This window comes from Styela clava, chromosome 4 (assembly GCF_964204865.1).
Source record: "Styela clava chromosome 4, kaStyClav1.hap1.2, whole genome shotgun sequence".
Taxonomy (NCBI): Eukaryota; Metazoa; Chordata; class Ascidiacea; order Stolidobranchia; family Styelidae; genus Styela; species Styela clava.
This window is the reverse complement of record NC_135253.1, coordinates 8,188,480-8,210,173: the sequence shown is the minus strand read 5'-3', so window position 1 is coordinate 8,210,173 and position 21,694 is coordinate 8,188,480. Positions and strand designations below refer to the sequence as shown.

Here is a 21,694-nt window from a genome sequence, read left to right as displayed (position 1 = left end):
TTCTCGGATGTACTTCGGCGCCTCCGGGTTGTAAATTCGTTTCCCAACTGACGACAAATGGGTGGAAAGCCCTTGATATCAAAACAGGCGAACAGGCCTGTGTCAGTCTGGAAAGCATGGCGTTTTCTCGTCAAACGTGCAATATCGTTGACCGCCTGCTTAAGTTTTTAATTGTCAAGTTTATAGCAAATTTTTAATTTTACATGGGCTAATTTTTTTGGAAACCACCCTTCTCAATGCATAGCTTAAAACTGGAAGCCTCAAAAGATGTTGTGATAAGCCGGTTGTGCAATTTGATGCACGAAGAAAACCGATCACACAATTTTTTATTCTCAATTTTTTTTTTTCTGATTTCTTTGTGTACTGTGAGGCGAGATAAAAAGCTTATGTGTTCTAGGGCAAAGAAAGTGACCTAGAGTGTAGATATAATTCGAAATTAGGAATACATTTGTGATCTCAATAAAATCATGAAACTAGTATAAGTATGCCCTTTCAACCTAACTAATTCATTGATTAATCAATTTATAATGAGCATGAATTTCTCTGTCTTCGGTTTTTGTGGAAAAATGGAAAATGAAAAGATTGAAAATTTTTTTATAGTTCACAAATGTATTCTTAATTTCTAGTTTTGTATATAAATAACACTGAAAAGCAATAAAAATGCAAGTATTAAAAAGAATGAATGAGCATGCTTGATAAATGGCTTGACAAGCTCTGTGTGTTATTGCACCCTCATGTAAGTAGTATTTCTTGATTTATATATTCCCTTGGTATTAGGGTGGGTGGATTTGTGCATCATCTGTGATTCACGTAAAGATTAAAGATTGCTAATACAAAGTAAATGCCACTTTCAGTCTGGAATAATTTTGGTTGTTCCTAGTAACTGCAAGGTTTCTAGTGATAGATATATACAGTTTTTGTACACCATCTGCAAATTTTTAAACTTTGACTCCTATTGGAAAAATGCTAATTAAATGTAAATTTATATGTTCGTGTTAGGAATGCATTGTGATGTTTGTGAGAATGGATTTTGGAAGTTGACTTCAAGAGGATGTGAACCATGTGGATGCGATCAATCTGGCACTGTCCCTGGTACAGTTTGTAACAAGATTACCGGTCAATGCAAATGCAAAGCCAACACAGAAGGAAGAACCTGTAACATTTGTAAAGATGTTTATTACAATCTGGATGCGAACAATGAACAGGTTTTCTGGTTGTTATTGGATGCCATTTTCTGTAGATTGCGGCAAATCTTTAATTAGGTCGTAACCATGTTCATATTGCATTTCTTTGTTCATCTTTCAAGCTAATGCATGTGATTCAATAAATAGTTTTGCTGCACACTAACACAAACTTTGTGTTAGTGTGCAGCAAGACTATTTATTGAATTACTCAGGATAGTTATCTTCACTCTTGCTATAACATCCTTGCATTATATGTATACGGATCCACCGACGCAAACGCATAGAAGAACGGAAAAGTAGTTGGTCCTGTAGAAACCCAATCGATAATGCATGTGATGTTGTCTTGTTGCATATATGGTGACTGGTAGAATATTTTAAACATTGTGTAAATATTTATGATACTTGAATGACCTGTTGCATATATTATATTTCAAATGAAATTATGAGCTGAATTGTTGAATTTCGAACTGTACATCATTAGCATTGTTAAAATTAATTATTTCTAGCTAATCAATACTATATGCCAAAAACCAATATTTACATCAAAAGTAAGTGCTAGACCTAGAATTCAAAATTTGATTCTTATTGAAATTATTTTCTCAATTCAAAACATAGGTGCTACAACTGACTTGTAAGCAGTTTATGGATACATAACATTCTGAAAATATCCTGATTTGCTTTTTATAGTTTTCAAATATTTTCATCTGTATCTCATCTAGTGTACTCATTGTAGTTGTCATAATTATCTCATGTTATTTTATGTTATCATATCTGCATGCTTTATGTTGTATGATGTGTATCATATATTAAGTTTTATTGAAAATGTGAAACCTGAGTGTTCTATGTTTATCTCTCATTTCATTGACTCGTCAGACAAGTACGCAGTTATTAGAGCTATTGATTTAGATTTTCAATTAAGTATTTCTCATTTATAAGGATAGGATTTACATATTCATCCGGGGGGGGAGAAAAGCCTCTGAGACGGCTGCTCATATGGCGAACCACGGCCACTCGTCTGGTTACTAGTCCATGTCAGGTGTAGGATTATTTAGCCAGTTATTTGTTTCAGATACATGAAATTGATGATAGAGGATGAAGCAGTTGCCGACCAGCTGTTACGTGAACCAACTTACGGCGGCGAGGAGTTCAGCAATACCCTCACACATAGTTATCTCCCGTAGGATTCGAACTTGCGAACCCACCAAGGTTAATTTAGAGGTGCGGTGGCGAGCCTATCGCTTAGCGTGATGCGCCATACCGATGACAAAGTTGTAAATAAACTGCAATATTGCACAATTTCAATTCACAAAAAAGTGAAATTCTGATAGTAGGTAGATAGTTGTAACATGAATGTCAAAATTTTTGTCTTGTGATCAATGGATTGGGGCCGGTCAGTTATGACATGAAAAATTACTCATCTTATGATATGCAAAAATAAATAAATTGGTTGAAAATTGGCTCAAATAGAAAGTAAGTCCACTCAGAAACTAATTAAAATATATAATATCTATATGTAATATCTATACAAACAGACTTACTAATAATTTCACGCTGATGAATTTACAAAAAATTATTCAAAAATTACATTGTTATATAATGGCCTTTAACAAAATATGGTTCGTATCAACATCGAAGGTTGTAAACACAAATTTCCTTTACATATAGGAAAGCTGAATAAATATATACAGTCATTTATATACATATTCACTAGAATTGATAAATTATTTTTCATTCATTAGTAATGTACATTATTAGTAATAATATACTTGTAGTTAGTGAGTGACTTGGCCGTTATTTCAGGGATGTGAAAACTGTAGATGTGATCCAAGAGGAACTATTGATGGTTCATTAGTTTGTGATAAAGTTACTGGACAGTGTGATTGTAAATCGAATGTTGAAGGAAGAACATGTAATTTATGCAAACGAAACACTTTTGGACTGGATTGGTCACTGGATGAAGGCTGCCAGAAATGTAACTGTGATCTAACAGGTAAGTCAAAAATAAAATGAAAATTTAAGTCACTAGAAATGTAATATTTCTCTCCCTTGATTTTTCATCTAAAGTTTTGATATATTGTGGTGAACAAAACTACTGCCAATTCCCCATGTTAAAATATTGTCACACCTTTCACTTAATAGTGTTTGTGTTATAATTCAGACATGGCTGTTTCGTTCTGCCATTGAATTCATTTTTACTGGCAAATCTATCAATGCCCTGACTTGATAATTTTAACTGAATGTCTGTGAGTACTGTATAAGGTGTATGCTCTTGATTTAATTACCTGCAATGTGAAGTTAGTAGTAAGTATTTTTATCCAGGTACTGAACTCGGAGATAAGAAAGCTCCTGAAGAATTAGTATGTGATGCAAATACTGGAAAATGTACCTGCTTGACAAGCAGAGAGGGAAGAAGATGTGATATGTGCTCACCTGGTAAAAAGGCTGTTTATTTGGGCTTTTTAGATCAAGTTAATAAAAAAGATTTAATATTATACCACTATATATCCACATTGTAATATGAAAAATTGAATAACCCATTGCATGTGAATCTAAAAATGAAATCTTCCCCCCAAAGTTGACAACATAGAATCTTTGATTCAATATTTTAATATGTAGATTGGTAGACAGCAATTTATCTAAATTTCAGGATACTATATTCCATCTGATGGGACACATGGGTGTTATGACTGCAACTGTCATTCCTATGCAAGTACAAGTCAAATATGTAGCAACACAACTGGACAATGCCCCTGCAAGGTAGATGCTGGTAAGTTAAATAGCCAATCATAGCTTCTTATTCGGTTACTTTCATACACCATCTATTGGGTCAACTGGCCATCTGAACTATTGATATGCATGATTAAGGATCAATGTATGGTCATATACTGTATAAACTTCGTATTGGCATGGATGTTCCAGCAATATTAATATATCAATATATAAGCTATAGAGATCAATCGAATGAATTAAACACATGGCATGTATTACGGAGTTGTGTACTCATATGCAGGAATAATTTTTACAAAGCGTAATATTTGCTGCCTGGTTCCTGTAATACTCAGTCTTACACACATACATACTGATGCTATAAAATTATTGACATGTGATTAGCTTGTATAATTTTGTATAACTTGATTTATAATGTCAACTATTACGTAGACGCAACTCATCCCGATTGTTTATATTGCACTTATTTATAGGTATTACTGGAAGAATGTGTGAATTATGTGCAGATACCTTTTGGAATTTTCATCATTTATTTGGTTCATGTGAACCATGTGGCTGTAATAATAAAGGAAGCATCAATGACACATGCAACACTATCACAGGTATGGTATTTAAATATAAAAAAGTGTGGGGATATGTGGTCAAAAATTTTGAATTTTTTTATTGTTGATTTCTGAGAAAGTAGAAAGTATAAGTATGAATATATGCTGAACTAACTTCTAACTGCATAGTAAATGGTTCAATGTCCCCTACCTCTCGAACGTATATTATGCTAGTAGGTTCCGATAATAAGTTTTTTATGTAATTTAACTGATATTTTGTTATTACAATTTATATTTTTTAATACAAACAGTAAATAATTTTCTCAATATTTTTATAGGAACTTGCAGTTGCAAAGGAAATGTTATTGGTGATAAATGTGATGAATGCAGAGAAGGTTCAAGTTATTTAACAGCTGAAAATCCAATGGGATGCTATTCTTATCCTGAACAACAAGCACCACCCATTGAGGTATATCTCAAAATGCTACTTAATGTTGGTTCGTACTACAACATTTGGGTTTTATGTATTAGTCAAATCTGCATGAAATAGTAATGTATTATTAAGAATATATTCACACAATATATCTGTATATATATACTATATTTGAAATAAAAAATGAATCAAAATGTATTATATTCAAACGATCCATGTTATTGTGCCCCACTTTTTTAGGTTACAATTTGTAATCTTCCAACAAGGCTTTGTACAAGTAGCTAAAGTGTGGATAACTGCTGGATTTTTGAAATAACTAAAATCCATCTGATTTGTGATGTTTTATCAATTTTTTGCACCCATTTCTATATTAAACTTACCATCAGGTGAACCAAAATATGAATATCAATTTCATAGCCAACATTTCAGGCATTTGCTAAACTGACTTTTTTATTCAGCTCAACAAAACATCATCTTGGATTAAACTGGAATGGAATGCACCAGATTTGCCGAATGGAGACAATCTACAATATAGGCTGTACAGGAATAGTGAACTTGTTTATTCTGTGAATGATTCTGAGTAAGATTTTTAAGTTGGTAGATTAAGATTTTAAGATTATGAATGCTATGTGATATTAAAAGAAACAGAAGCATTATTATTTGGTGTTTGTTGAGGGCAATAATTATTGTTATTTTTGTATACTATGGGAATTCAGAAAAGTTGTGATTAGAAACCATACTATAGTGCAAAAGCACAGCATTTATTGTCAATATTTCCTATCATTGTTGCAGTCTTTCAGTATTCTCCCTACACTATGGAATACCTCAGTTTAGTTCTTATTCTACTCTTGCAGGCCTTTTTCAACAATAAGTTACAATGATACATATCTTCTGCCATATACAAATTATGATTATTACATTGAAACAAGCAACATGGGTGGGATAGCACAGAGTGCTGAAGTCAGTTTTCGTACAATAGCTGGAATTCCTACTGGTGTTCCGCCTCTGACTGTGAAAAATGTCAGAAGTACAAGTGCTGTTTTTTCATGGCAGGAGCCTTCAGTTGCTCATGGACCCATTGAAAGATACGTTTTACAGGTAGCATTCACGTTTTTTATAACTCATTCCACTTTTTCACAATGAACTAAGACAAGCAGATATAAATATGTTATAGTGAGTTGCTATGTTTAATTGTTTTGACATCTTTCCTGTGTGACATAGCATATACGGCATATTACACCCAAGTTATAATAACATATTATGGTGCTCTTTGGCTCTCAATTTATATATTGACCAATACTTGGGCTGGGAAAATTTATACAAAATTCATTGAAAAGTGAAGCGCTACACATTTTTAAAAACAAAAAAAAAGGAAAAAAAAACACATTGAGCTTTTTTTATTGGTAACTAAATACAAGCAGTATTTTTTGGTGAAAATCAAGGACCATCGATCTCTTTCAATCACAAAATAGTTTATACGTATATTTTTTGTCAGTTATTTTTTCAGTATGTTATCCAAATACCATACCTAAATATCATTTCTGGTATAATATTCTGCTTTTATATTGCCTGTTTTAATCTTATGAGAATATTTTTCTTGTTTGAAGTCTCTAGACACAGAAGATTTTCGACATCCAGAAGAGCATTATTCAGGATTAGAAATGGAAGTTGAAATTGAAAATCTTCGACCTTTTGTAAATTACACTTTTATTGTACGAGCTTGTACAAGTGGTGGCTGTGGTGATAGTATGCCAATCATTGTAGTTACACCTGAAGACAAACCAAAAAGGCAACCAGAGCCAACTATTACTGCAATTTCTAACTCAACTCTTCTTATAGAGTGGGGGCCACCAGAAAAACCCAATGGTAATTTTTCAGCAATTATCCTAGTAGAACACATTAAACCAGAATTTGGTTGTATATTGGCATATTAAAGATAATAATGTTTCACAAAAACAGTAACAAATTTTGTGCACATGACACCACTTTTAGTCTTCAAAACCATTTTCAAGTATAATTTTGAATAAATTTTGGCAGCTTGTGCACATTTTTTAAACATAAGAAACTTTAAATCATTAAATGAATGGCAAAATAATGATTCTTTTTAATGAAGTATTTTTTTATGATGACATCAACAATCTTAAATATATCCATACATAGTAAATAAAGCCTTGATACACTTAAGACTAATCCTCCTTTATGATCTCAGGTGTGATTCAGCGATATGAAGTTTTGATGCGAGGCAAGCCAGATGAAAATGGAATCCATAGTCCACTACAAAGAGTTGCTTTTACAACAATTGGATATTATAATCCTCGGCCACAACCTGCTGGTGCATATATGCCTATAGAAGAACCTGAAACAAATTTTACTATGGATGGACTTCAACCTTTTACGGAATATCAATTTCTGGTTCTGTCTGCAAATAGCATTGGCTCAACTGAAAGTCCTTGGACAACAGGAAGGACTCTAGAAGGAAGTAAGTAGACATAAAATGGGTGATTTTACAACTGAATGCTTACCACAGGCCAAGAACATACTACGTTGTAACTGGAATCTGAAAATGGTGAATGAAAATACATTGTATGCTTTCCAAATTGAAAGACCTACCGGTAATCTGTCTCATTTATGCACGACTTGGAATGTTGAACATTAATTATATTGTCAGGTTAAATGTATTTTTTGTAAATAGGTAGATGGACTATTTGAGAATTGAACAATTTAAGTTCGTTCATATTTGGTATTGGAATCTATTTCTGAATTTGTGTATTTCAAAGCATGTTGCAGTTGACGGCCAGTATAAAATGTTATTTATTTTTTTATTACCGGTATTTAATACCGGTAATTGTTTTTATATGAATTCAATATTCATTCATCATTATGTTACAATAGGCCATGTTGAAATTCAGTTATTAGATAATGGGTAAAATTTCACAATCCAGGTCCTGTATTCATTGACAAACCTCGAGCATGGGCTGTTTCATCATCTCAAGTAAATATCACATGGCAATCTCCTGATCCTGTAACAGAAGTAAGAGGTGATGTAAAATGGTATCAGGTACTGTGGAGGAAAAACAACATCAATCCATATGCACCACCTACAACCGATGTGGTAATTTTTCTAATTTTATGCTTTTAAAGAATAGTGCCTGTGATTAAATCATAAATATGCGCTTTTACACATCAGGCACTTAGTATATCCCAGTAATAATTAAACAAATTCATCCATACCATTTATGGATGGCTGGAAATGATTAGAAACCAGGCATCTCAAGTATCTATCTGTGTTGGCTTTGGAAGGTTTTATTTATTCCTCAAACTATACTTCTGTGTGCTCCATATTTTATCTAAGTGTCTCCTGTAATCAGGGGTGGATTAAGCCCGTTTGGTGCCCTAAGCACTGAAGACTTTGCTGCCCCCTACTACTAATATTAACCCTTTCCGTGCGGTGGGCACGTATACGTACCCACGACAAAACTCGCTAGATTGCGGCGGGTACGTTGATGTACTCCACTGTTTTATTTAGCAATCGGTCGCAAACTGTTGGTCTAGTTTTTCCGGGTTTTAGTTTATTGATAAGAAGTCTTCTTCAAGATTAACATAAGCGACGGTAAATCTCGCTTTCGTTTACCATGGGAATTTTATTTGCGGCGGAACGAGGGAGTGTTTTTGAAATTTATGCAAATTTCGGTGTTTTTTGGATGATAATAGAAGACATATTATCCCTTCCATCTATCAAAGTATTTTGAATTAGATAACGAAATTGCTACAGCAATATAATGCTATTGTTTGTCAACCAAGAAGCGGTAACAGTAAAGGATTTAGCAAATATTTCTATTTTTTATCACGGTTTGAAGTTTCAACACCCAAGAAAAAAAATGCCTTTTTTCTATCCGGTTTGTGACTCAGATCACCCCTTTTGAAAAAAAAAATATTTTCAATCGCCAATTGCAAGCTCTTTAAATAAGCTTTCCAACGAGCCGTCAGTGGGCAGCAGAGGATCATTACTTTTTCGTTAGTCGATCGATTAGTTGTGGGGGTACAAATGCATAAAGTTGGCGTAGCAAATACGATTATTTAATAAAAAATAAAAATCGCATGGAAAGGGTTAACTTAAAAATATAAAAACTCTGTAGCATATACTTTTGATTAATTAATTTTAATTGAACTAAATTGGGATTGCTGGTGTATTTGCTTTATTATCGGTACATTCTATGTTTTCTAGGTGCTTTTCTCAGATCCTCGAAGACTTCAATTTTTAGCAAATAATCTTGATCCGTATGTTAATTACACATTTCTTATAAATATGTGCAATCATGTATCATGTGTAAAAAGTGACAAAGTAACTGTCCAGACCTTACCTGCAGGTAATTCAGCAATTTCATTCCAAACTTTTTGTTGTGAAGTAATGCTGCACATGCGGGGTTATTATTATCTAATATTTTTTATTTAGCACCCGAGGGACAAAATCCACCAACTCAAGACAGAGAAGACACCAATTCAATTTTTTTGTCATGGACTTTGCCAGAAAAAGTAAATGGTCCAGATCCTAGATTCACTTTATATAAATCTCCAGTTTCTTTTTCTACACCACCAACTGAGATGAGACGTGGAATTAGGTTTCCTGGTGATTCTTATTTGAAATTCTCACCTGATATTTTACCAATAGATGAATCATACAGTGGAATTCAACTCAAGTTTAGAACATTGCAAGAAAATGCATTACTCTTTTTTGCTGCTTCAAAACCTGATACTGATTACACACGTCATGAATATTTGGTTCTTCAACTTCGTAATGGACGACCTTGGTTTTTATTCGACCTTCAAAACTCGCCTACATCTGTAACAATAGATAATGATGATATTAATGATCGTTACAATGATGGAAAATGGCATAGACTTGAAGTAAATCGCTTTGGACAGAATGGATATCTTGAGTTAGATACTATTTGGAAAGGCTCTGGATCAACTCGTAGTCCGGCGAGGGTTTATGGCGCAAGTGAGATTGTGTATATTGGAGGTTTACCTGCTGAATTTAATGTTGCTCGTCCACATGATCGCGGAAGTATGGTTGTTGTTACTGAAGGTTTTGTTGGTTGTATCAAAGATATATTAGTTCAGAGAAATGGTAGACTACAAGATTGGACCAATGTTTCTTTTAGTGATGCAATAGAAGTTCATAGGACTTATGATGACTGGCAAGGATGTCCTGATGTACTGGATATGCCTGCAGTCCATTTTCTTGGAAGAGGTTACTTGCAATTAGAAAACCCATTTAACATGTCTAATGCTGATACTTGGTCAGTGCGTATGCAAATTCGTGTGGCATTCTCTTCTGGAATAATATTTTATGCATCAGGAAGATCAAAAAATTTCATGCTGGGAACTCTGAACAATGGCACATTGAGGTAAATATTGACAGATATTTCATATTTATTTTTAGTTAATGAAACGTTGCGTTACCTAATGCCACTAAGAATATCATTGCTATTTTTTACTTAGCTGCAGTACTCAATATTTATTCTCTTTCTATTTTTTAACACTCAATATTGTAACCCTTAACCTTAAAATGTTTCAGATATTCAAAAGTGTTTAAAATGTTTAGTTTTTTTGGTTTTTCTCTTTTTTTCAAGTTTTTCAAAAACAAAAACAACTTGAAGACCCATCCCATCTTAAAGTGAATATGAACCTGTAAAAAACACCAGATAAAAATGAAATGAAAAATTTTATTTTTAGTATTTGAAGGAGGCGCTATGGTACTGTGAAAATTGAAATACAACCAACTTGAGAATGTAAAATGCTTTACTATAAATACTACTGAAAGTAAACTTGCTTCTCAAAATTTTTCAGATTTATCATATCAATCGCTGAAGATGACTACCATGAAGTAACGCTTGATCCTAGCACTCTTCCTGTTAAAATATCTCTATGCGATGGAAATTGGCATTTGATAGAATTTCGAAATGATAATGGTCAGTTATTACTCACACTTGATGATCATGCAGAAATTGGACCTAGGTTAAATCCAGCGTACAAAGGAATTGATCTTCGACGTAAATTTTATATGGGTGGAATCGAAAAACATTTGTTGAGTGGCTCATCCTATTTACTGAAATATTTTGATGAAGATGGTCGTTCGTTCGGAGGTTGCATACGAAATGTGTTTATTAATCTTGTTGAGATAAATATTATTTCAATGACAAAAACAGCATATAATGTTGATTTGGATGGATGCCCAATTGGGGCTCGTAATTCTCATGTTCTTTCTGGCTCTGGAGGAAGTGGAGAAATTTCAGGTTTAAGCAGTGGTACATTTTTAGAAGAAAGTGATGTTTCTCTTTCAAAACATTCATGTGAAAAAGGATCATTAAAGGTTATATATGAAGGCTCTGGGTTTCAATTTAATAGCTCTGAATTGCATCCCTTCACACAATATCTGTATCGTGTTATGACAAGTAATGATGGTGGTGATACAAGAAGTGCATGGAAAATAATGCGTTCTGGAGAAGGTATTCCAGAAGTTGTTGGGAGTCCATATGATGTTAGGCACATAAGTGGATATATTGTAGAAGTTATGTGGCGTCGTCCATATCATTCTAAAGGTGTTGTTGTGAATTACACTTTGTCTGCAAAACCGCTGGAAGAAGATTTGCCTGGTAAGCCTTTCACCATCTTATAGTATTAAATGCAATCATCAAGCTGATAATCTTGACAAAATAGTAATTTGAAATGCAAAAAATAAAATTCTTTAAAAATATACTTGGCTGGTGATCCAGGGAACAAATTGATTACTTTCTATGCCTGGTTGGGTCACGTAACCTCTCGTCAGTTCAAGGCTCCCTCCCTCGTCAGGGTCATCTGACATCTGGTATATGTTAAGTTTACCAGATAAAACAAATCCATGTAGTCTTTATTGTGTAAGAGAAAATTTCTCTATTAGTATTTTCCATCTTACATTATGTTTTGTGTCTTTTCTTGATGTATGCATCACATCACATATAATATACATTTTTTGTACAAAGGGTAATTATATTCAACTAAATTTATTTAACAGCTTCTAATTACACTATTGACACTGTATTTGATGGAGAGTCATATTCTGGGAACATAACAACTCTTCAACCTTGGGGGAGATATGAAGTATTTCTTGCCGCATGTACCAAAATTGGTTGTACAAGCAGTATAGCAGGATTCAGTTTTGTTACAAACCAGGAAGCTCCTCAAGGTGTACAAGCACCGACAGCTGCTGTTACAAAAATTTCTATGACTTTGAGTTGGCATGAACCTAATCAGCCAAATGGTAAAATTACAAGTTATACATTACTTCACAACAGCACAATGGTCTACACTGGGAATGCAACACAACATACTATTGATGGTCTTGCAACCTTTCAACAACAGCGATTTAAACTTGAAGCTTGTACTAAAGCAGGGTGTAATTCAAGTAAAGAAGTTACAATTTATTCAGCCCAGCTTCCACCTGGTCATGTTGATGCTCCGATGCTATCAATTCTCGGTCCAAATGCAATTGAATTAAGATGGCTTGAACCTGCAATTTTAAATGGTATATTCCAACGCTATGTTGTTTATCTATCAAAAGTTAAGGGAGATTTAGGGGATGTGGTGTACAATAGCACGGAACCTTCTCTAGAATGTGAATTACATGAATTGCTAGCGGGAATGGAATACTTCATCACATTAAAAGCTTGCACAGGAGGTGGTTGTAAGCAAAGTACTTCATCTCCTATTAGAACTACTGAAAGTGTTCCTGAGGATATTCCTGCACCAACTGTGATATCTCGTTCACCTTTTTCATTTGATGTAACATGGCACGAACCTAAAAAACCAAATGGCATCATAAAGAATTATACTTTGTATTTTGATTATGAACCAAGATACACCACAAAAGAACCCTCGGCACGACATATTGAGAAATTAACGCCATATAGTCGACATTACTTTCGTGTACAAGCTTGCACAGTGCAGGGCTGTGCGTTTAGTACTCTTATTGAAAACAGGACCATGGAAAGTAAACCTGAAGGCAAAGTTGTAGTTTCAGTGACCATTGTTAACTCGCGAGAAATTGATACAAAGTGGAATATGCCAGTCAGGCAAAATGGAATCATGAATTATAGCGTGTCTTGTACTGGGTTGTTTTTCAAAAACCATGCAAAGCGTGATTTCAGAGAAGTGCACGAAAAACGAATACTACACATTGGTGGAAAAGCGGATCAATGGATTCGCATAGAAGGACTCTTGCCCTACACAGATTATGTTGTTCAAGTTAATGCTTCAAATTCGAAAGGATTTGTGATAAGCAACATGAGAACTGTATCAATGCCTCCTGGTGCTCCTGATGGTGTTGAAAACCCTGATCTTCTTCCTACTAGTCCTTATGAAATAGTCGCAACATGGAAAGATCCAGCTCGGAACAATGCACCTGGAAATGCATATTTTCAACTGCAATATCGCCGAGTAACACCATTGGAGAATGAAAAAGATGCTTTTTCTAAAAGAACGAGACAAATGAGTTTCACTCTCAGAGATTTAAAACCATATGAAGAATATGAATTTCTTCTTATTGCAATAAACAGCTTTGGATCAACTTCCTCAGAATGGACTCGAATACACACACAACAAACTTCACCACAGTAAGAATAATTACCATCAAATATTATTATTACCAAAACTCAAAAATAATTGACTATATCTTGATAAAAATGTATATTAATTGAATTCGATGCACAGAAAAAAACAATAAATTCATTTGCCTGCCATTGTGAAGATTTGAAATTTTTTCCTTTGGTTTTTATCAAAGTCATGTAGGTGCATTTTATACTCTTCTATTCTCACTCTCTTTCTAGTAATACTCTTCTCACATTCTTTCTGAATTATTATGGTTTCAGCTTTGTATTCATATTTGAACCCAAGGTCAAATTTCCAATGTTAACAATATAGCTCAACACGTTTCTTTATTTTTTTTTAGATTTGTTGCAAAACCCTATGTTTATGACATTTTACCATGGTCGTTGTCTCTAAAATGGAAGCCACCTGCAGTACCAAATGGAGTAGTTCAAAATTATACCATATATGAAACAGATGAAATGATTGTCTCATTGCCTAACAATATTACACACTACATTGCCGAGAATTTACAACCATTTAATTGGTATAAATATGTTGTTGAAGCTTGTACAGAAGGTGGTTGTAGAAAAAGTGATGTGGCATCTGTACAAACAGCAGCTACTGCACCAGAGGTATATATTGAAATTCATCATTATCAATTCTATTTCTTTTGGATTCATTTTTTTCTATGCATGATTCCTGTTATGTAGAAAATATAAAAAAAAATTATTTCATAAAATGTATCTTCTTCTTGTAATAAACATATGGTACTATCCTTCACTATTTGCCATATTATTTATTACGGCAAGTTCTGATATAACTTGCCCTAAAAGTATATAAATATAATGCAATAAAATACAGTTTTATAACTGCAAATTCTTTTTGTTATACTTCATGAAAAAGATCTATTAACAATTTAAATATTAGATTTCGTATTTTATTTTTATTAAATTTCAGATATTCTCATTTCTGTGCACTTTTTATAGCATTTTTTTTATTGATTTACACACCATCTTTTTGCTTTTTCATTTATCTTGTTTTGTTATAATGACCTAATGAGACAGTATCATTCTTTGCAACTTTCTCCGATTCTTAAAAAAAAAGGGTTTATTGCCACCTGAAGCTCGTTCTGAATCTCCCACATCAATATTTCTTACATGGAAACCTCCAGTAAAACTTAACGGTATTCTGGATAATTACATTTTGGAAAGAAAATTGCACAATGTATCTACTTTTAATGACAGGTAACTTGTTATTTTGATATACCTTGAAAACAGAATTTTCATCATCTTGAAAGTTTAGGCCTGAAATATTGTTTTCGTATAAACAATTCACAATGCCTATCCAGAATTGCATTATGTATAATAATATGCACATTTGGAAATTTCCATCTGTTCTCAAAGTAACAACTTGAAATTGGATTTGACAAAAAATATGTCATCAAATGTATTGCATAGAATTGATGGTGGAGGAAGCCGTAACCGACCAGCAGTTATGTGAACCACCTTACGGCGGCGAGGAGTCCAGCAATCCTCTTGCACATAACTATCCCAGCATGGGATTCGAACCTGCGAACCCACGCAGAGTAATCAGAGGTGCGAGCGTATTCCTAACGCTTAGCACGATGAGCCACACCGCCGCGTAGAAGCATTTACTTGATTTTTTGAAAAGAAAACCATTGACATATTATATGAAAATATGTTACAGTGTTTTTGAAGCAAGTGTGCTGGGTTCATTTGTACCAACGCAATCATTGAGATACTTGGATGATGCCGATTTACTTCCATATACAACATATCAGTATCGAATAACAAGTTCAACTATTGGTGGAAAATCCATAACAAGTAACTGGACAAGTGTCACAACAAGACCTGGAAGTATGAAATTAATTGTAATACGTAATTGCAATCGATAGTTTTATTTTTATTTTTGCTTGACATTATTTAATTTATTGAACTATTGAATACTTAAATAATTCATTATTGGAACAAAACTGCAAGAATTGATAAAATGTTTGAGAATTTTCAGTTGTAAAAAACAAAATGAAGGCAGTCATAATTTTGTTTCTGAGATTTTACCGGCAATGATACACAATAATCTGATGCCTCGTGCTCTATAACCAAAGAGACTGGGGAAGAATGACTCCTTCTATATATATGAATGAAGTTCTTGAAAAAAACTCCTGTCGTCTTAGAAATAGCAACAAATCATAAAATGGCTTTAAAAAATTTGCTGCACAAACAGTTGCCTAATGAGAATCAGATTTTTATGGCATTATCATCAAATTATCAATTGACAAGTTAAAAAAGCATGAACAATAGTGATTCATTTTTAATTTTCTTCAAACATGTTTAATATCTTTTTTGTAGCAAAGATTTTAAATATTTTCAGGACCAGGTGGAGTACCACAACCCAGTGTCACAATTTTATCAGCAAGAAGTGTGCTTGTTGAATGGAAATCTCCTCCAACTACCAATGGACCAGTTATAAGATATGAAGTTTTGTTTCCTGATCCACAATATGTAGTTAATGACACAGAAACTCTCAACCTGACTGTCGATGATCTGATCCCATACACAGATTATCAGGTCACTATCATTGAAATTATTGATGAATAAATCAACTGAACAACATGGTAGCAAATAAAGTAGAATTTTGAACTTGAACTGTATTGTTACTAGATATTGCATGTTTTTTATTTCATTGTTAAATTCATGGATAAATTGTATCAGGCGTGCATATAGAAATGTTAAAGTAGAATACAGTTATTAAATAAAGAAAAAAAATGCAGTGATCTGTCGCCATTTAAGAGCGTTTAAACTAAGGTGTATTTATTTTCTCTTGGTTTGTCATGTACCCTGTAGCCTATTTTCCTGTCTATAGTCATCCTGCATCTATTGATCTTGTTTTGTTGAATATCAATGAAGTGAATAATTAAATTATCAGTAACATTTATTTACGGCCTTAATTAATATGCATTATATTTAAAAAAAATTATAGTACAGTGAAAAAATATTCTATCACTCTATTCATCATCTACATTCAAAGAAGCGTGTTGCTCAACAGCATCATTGATCTTACAAAGAATTCAGCTGAGACTAAATTAATTTACATGTTTATCTTCCCAGTCAGTCTAATTTTGTTTCAAAACGCTGTAAATTAATATTACACAGGTATCAGTTCTTGCATGTACTGATGGAGGATGTTCAGAAAGTTTCAAGACTGATATCACTACTTTCACAACGGTTCCTGACCAACTGGATCTTCCTATCGCAACTCCCATCAGTGAAAGTTATATTGCTGTACAATGGAAACCTCCAAAATATCCGAATGGTCCAGGTCATTGGTTTTTTTTTCATGTATTTTATGATTAGTGATTCATTTATAAAAATTAGGTGTGAATTTCGGAATATTTTTTTCTTTAACACATTTGCCCCATTTATCTAATACTGATAAGAAAATATCTTATTTTCTCAAATTGAGAAGAACTGTTTTTCCTCAAGTTAAAATACCAACTTTACACTCTCTGTCTAGATGTCATGTAAATATATCGAAGTTTATTAATTCTATTTGGAAACAAATTCCAGGTATATTTTATGAGCTGACAAGAACTAAATTATCTCAACCACTCGCTGAACCTGTACCTGGTGATATAAACATACCTTTGACAATTTATAAGGGAACTGAGCTTTCATACCAAGACAGAGAATTGGAGAGATTTACAACATTATCTTATGTTCTTTCTTGTTTTAATGTTGATGGTAAGTATTCAATTTCGATGTTAACTATTAAAATTCATGTGAAGCTTTCTTCTCAGGTATGCTGTCATCTATGTGCAATGATTGTACTATTAATGTGAAGTTTCACATCTTTGTTCTAAACAATGAACGTCAGAATATGCCTGACATATTTTTGCAGCAAGAAGAATATTTAATTAAATGACACTATAGGAACATGACCTAATTTTATTAAGCTCACATTACTTCTATCTACTTCATCTCACCAGTGGCTTTAAACAATCAATTTTGATACTTTGTAATTGTTATGTGGTGAAGTATCCATACACTATCATGTTTGCAGGTTCTGTTGTTTCAAATGCAACAAATGTAACAACACTAGGGGGAATCCCATTGCGATCACCAATTCCTGAAGCCACCGTTCATAATCATACAAGTATTTTTGTAACATGGACACAGCCTAGTATCTTTGATATCCAGGTATCTTCCTTTTACTTCCTTTCTTCCTTTTACTTTTTTAAGATTTTTGTATATACCATAAAATATGTAACATATGGTAAATTATAAATTGGTAATGATCAGACATATGTTGATTGTTGATATAAGAAAACACAGAAAATATGTGACATTAGAGGTATTCATCAGCCACATTATATATCGATTGTTGGTAGGATAAACCTACTAGAGAATCAGTTAAAAACAATTGTGGAATATTTAACTTTTTTTTCGATCTTCAAATACGAAGTGGTATTTACTCGAATAACCTTGTGAAAAATGTAAATTTACAGCAATTGTCAATTTAATTTTTCTCTAAGACAAGAAATAAATCATAATTATTGAATTTTAGGGCGAAGTTTCTCTGTATTTCATTCGATATGAACCAGATAATGGAATGGAAAAAAATTTTGTTCTTGAGCCAGATGAGTTATCTGCGACATTACCCAATCTTCATCCAGGAACGAATTATTCAATAGTATTAACTACTTTCAATGGAGCTCACAATATTTCATCGGATAGCATATTTATTAAAACTAAAGATGGAGGTATATTTAAATTGGTATTATTGGTATATTAGTTTTGTAACACATCAAAAACTTGTAATCATATTGAATCACATCATGCAAGCAAAGCGATACTGAGCATATGCATAAATGTCTTGCAGTCTTACTTTATTTAGATCAATCAAAAAATCATTCCAACATATTTTGTTAAGAATATTTCACTGCCAACTTGCACTGAAATTGCTTGGGTTTGGTTTAGTTTTTTAATACTCATAGCAATATTTTAACTACCGGTAGTTGTTTCTATGTAGTAAACCATTATATATATACTTGGTATTTGGAAACTTGTGCATGTGCATAGGTAAAATGCGCAGATAGAGGCTCCACTATCTTTGAGAAAAACTTCCCATATCATAATTTGATTTTGTTTATTGTTAATCGTTAAATTGTTTAATTGTTTTTATTTATCACAGCACCTGAAAGCGTATATCCTCCCGTTGTTTATAGTCTCAGTGCATCTGAATTGCATGCAAGTTGGTTGGAACCTGAACATCCAAATGGAGAAATCACAGAATATAGCATTATAATTGATGACGTGAAAATCCCAATGACATCTAAACACCCAAGCTCTTATATTCTCAATAATCTTCAACCATTCACAGTTTACAATCTGCAGGTTGTTAGACACTTATTCTATTTTGTTGTAACCAAAAAGTATTTGAGTTCAAAAGGTGTCGGGTTATTTTACTAATATTTTAGCGTTAAAATGAGTGGCCAGACAAATATTTTACCAAAGCATATTACATTACAAATGAAAATACATATTTTTTGTTATCTGAAATTTGGGCCAAAACATTAATTTTGTACAAAATGTAAAAGTATCATCAGCCATTATATAGAAATTAATTTTTTTTAAAAAAATATATTTATTCTCTAAGATGGAAGCTTGTACTAAATATGCCTGTGCAAGAAGCAAAAAAAATCAAGCAACAACACAGGAAACACTTCCAATGGGAATTGACAAACCTTTGATTAAGGTGGGTTGTTAGTCATGTTGCATAGGCATCATATAGGCACTGGCTATAGCCAAACTCTTTCGTTTCAAATTGCTTTATGCAAATGGACAATTTTGAACTCTTTTACTGTTTTGTGACACCAATGGTATAAAGGAGAGGACTTCGGAGTTGAGATACAGAGCAAAATGGTTTTGTATTTGGGAGTAACTAAAACTGGACTGAAACGTTTTTATAACTAAATTTCTTTGAAAAGCTGTGCTAATGTTTGGTCATTATACATGAAATAAATAATCAATTCAAGCAATATATTGTTTTATTTTATAATTTTCCTTCTGAGTTTTATTTCAAATATTTGATTATACAGTACATGAATTTTTGTTTTTGAACAGATTCTTAGCTCTAACAAAATTGAACTGAAATGGATTCCACCAGAGAAATCAAATGGAATTTTAAGGTCATATGAAGTGAGGCGGAGGAGTTTGCTGCCATGTAATCAAATGTAAGAATTAAAGTCATTTATTTCTATAACTCAATAATTTATTATTGATTTGAAATTTTGAGATAGTATTCGTTGTAGTTTTTTATATCTCAAGATATATTTTTATCACAAATTATGTCAATTGCCTATTTCATGCTGCTTATAAGGAATGCAACACTATTGAATCATGGAGTGAGTATATTGCTGGATCATGAATGGAAAAGGTAGTTTATGTAAATATATAATAATATTGTCTAAATGTTTAAACATTTTGAGCAGTGTCTGTCTCTAACAGACTGCTTTTGTCGCCTTCTAAACTGATGAGTGCATCATTAGACCAATAAGAGCATATATGGAAGATTTGCATGTATAATATATAACAATATATTTTTTGATAAATACTTATTTTTATATTCTTTATAACTTGAAAAAGCTACAAACTGCTAGGCTATAACATGCGATGAATGATAGGTATTTAGTTCCATTTTTTTCTCAGGGAATCTGAAAAAAATGACAGGATATGTAGCTATGTCAAATGTGAAAAGAATGAAAAATCATGTGGAAGCAGTTGTTATTCACCATCAACGAAAGTACATATTATATAATGTATTTCTATAATTACCTTTCAAATAGTAATCTATGTTTCTGATTCAATATATGTAAAATCTGATCAATATAAATTTTTGTATAAACTTATATACTTGCATTAAATGTTGCTTTGCAAATTGCAAAAGTAGGACTCAAGCAACTGTGTTTTGAAATACAATTATTACTGAAATCATATCAATCAAGTACTTTTCATGTATAGTATGAAGTATAAGCCACCAATATAAGTGAAGTAAAATATTGATGGGTGTAGCAGAATTGATATCTGGTAGAGATGGATGAAAATATAATTTCATTACATAGGTTTGTTGTGAAGGACAGTTATATTTTCGAAGTGCTGGTTTTGAATGTTGCAGTATGAAATATATCAAAGCTAAAGTAAATGCAACTGATGTTTGTTGTTCTGGAAGATATTTTCCTTTTATGAGAAACTATAAATGCTGTGGCAAGAGATATGTTAAAGTAAGTAGCTTTTTTTTAAGGTCTTTCGACATCACAGGTAAAAACAAGGCCAACCTAATTTGTAAGTGCCCAAGATCTTCAGCTAAACTTTGAAAAAATTATATGAGATCAATATTTTTTTAACACATTATAATCTTTTAGAACTCTGAGTGCATTTATCACTTTACAAATTGGGCACTTTTGGAATTCTGAAATGCATTTATCACTTTACAAATTCGGCACTTATTTTTATTTAACACATACTTGGATGCAGGTTTTATCAGGAGAAGTTTGTTGTGAAGACTCAAATGAAGACAGGGTATCAGTTGGTGCCGGAGATTCATGTTGTAGTGTCGTTCCATTCTATTCTAACGGAATTCAGATATGTTGTAATAATAAATTACATGACGGATTCAAGAAAAAGTGCTGTGGGAAAGAGGTTTGATGAGCGGATTTACATTAAAATTGTGATGTACAAAATTAAAAATATGATTTTCTTGTTGCAGGATTCTACTATGAAACCAATTTAGAGGGTTTTTATAAAATCATTTGCTGGTTTGAGATCCAGTAAATTGAAATATTTAATTTATTTAAAGATCAATCCAAATTATACAATGCAGAAAAATTCACACTTTGGAATGATATCTATCAGAATTTAAGAACACATAATATTTTACATTCATAGGTTGTTAATGCAGATTTCATATGCTGCGGAAGTGAAGATGATGCAAAAGTTTTCCAAAAGAAAATAAATCATAAATGTTGTGGAAATGAATATATTTCAACTCACACATCATTGTGTTGTAAAGATAGCAACTCAGAACAAGAAATGGTATTATTAATGATAGCACATTTGTCAAACACTCTATAGTGTAAACAGACATCTCAAACACAAAATCTTGGT

The 21,694-nt window shown here is 32.7% G+C and overlaps 1 protein-coding gene across 2 annotated transcripts in view; it reads left to right on the top strand.

Annotated features, from left to right (window-relative positions):
- LOC120326806 (usherin-like) overlaps positions 1-21,694 on the top strand; it is a 57,493-nt gene that overhangs the window by 8,726 nt on the left and 27,073 nt on the right. For both annotated transcript variants that reach the window (XM_078111393.1, XM_078111392.1), the window contains 30 exons: positions 1,000-1,205; positions 2,985-3,174; positions 3,504-3,617; positions 3,832-3,951; positions 4,385-4,513; positions 4,792-4,922; positions 5,345-5,466; positions 5,741-5,984; positions 6,494-6,752; positions 7,096-7,365; positions 7,829-7,998; positions 9,112-9,253; positions 9,340-10,294; positions 10,737-11,542; positions 11,941-13,537; positions 13,873-14,143; positions 14,616-14,755; positions 15,219-15,388; positions 15,903-16,099; positions 16,685-16,850; positions 17,099-17,272; positions 17,592-17,728; positions 18,096-18,291; positions 18,723-18,925; positions 19,188-19,286; positions 19,655-19,764; positions 20,240-20,333; positions 20,653-20,811; positions 21,065-21,229; positions 21,476-21,622. In XM_078111393.1, the coding sequence (XP_077967519.1) occupies positions 1,000-1,205; positions 2,985-3,174; positions 3,504-3,617; positions 3,832-3,951; positions 4,385-4,513; positions 4,792-4,922; positions 5,345-5,466; positions 5,741-5,984; positions 6,494-6,752; positions 7,096-7,365; positions 7,829-7,998; positions 9,112-9,253; positions 9,340-10,294; positions 10,737-11,542; positions 11,941-13,537; positions 13,873-14,143; positions 14,616-14,755; positions 15,219-15,388; positions 15,903-16,099; positions 16,685-16,850; positions 17,099-17,272; positions 17,592-17,728; positions 18,096-18,291; positions 18,723-18,925; positions 19,188-19,286; positions 19,655-19,764; positions 20,240-20,333; positions 20,653-20,811; positions 21,065-21,229; positions 21,476-21,622 (7,883 nt within the window). The remainder of the gene's footprint in view (positions 1-999; positions 1,206-2,984; positions 3,175-3,503; positions 3,618-3,831; positions 3,952-4,384; positions 4,514-4,791; positions 4,923-5,344; positions 5,467-5,740; positions 5,985-6,493; positions 6,753-7,095; positions 7,366-7,828; positions 7,999-9,111; positions 9,254-9,339; positions 10,295-10,736; positions 11,543-11,940; positions 13,538-13,872; positions 14,144-14,615; positions 14,756-15,218; positions 15,389-15,902; positions 16,100-16,684; positions 16,851-17,098; positions 17,273-17,591; positions 17,729-18,095; positions 18,292-18,722; positions 18,926-19,187; positions 19,287-19,654; positions 19,765-20,239; positions 20,334-20,652; positions 20,812-21,064; positions 21,230-21,475; positions 21,623-21,694) is intronic.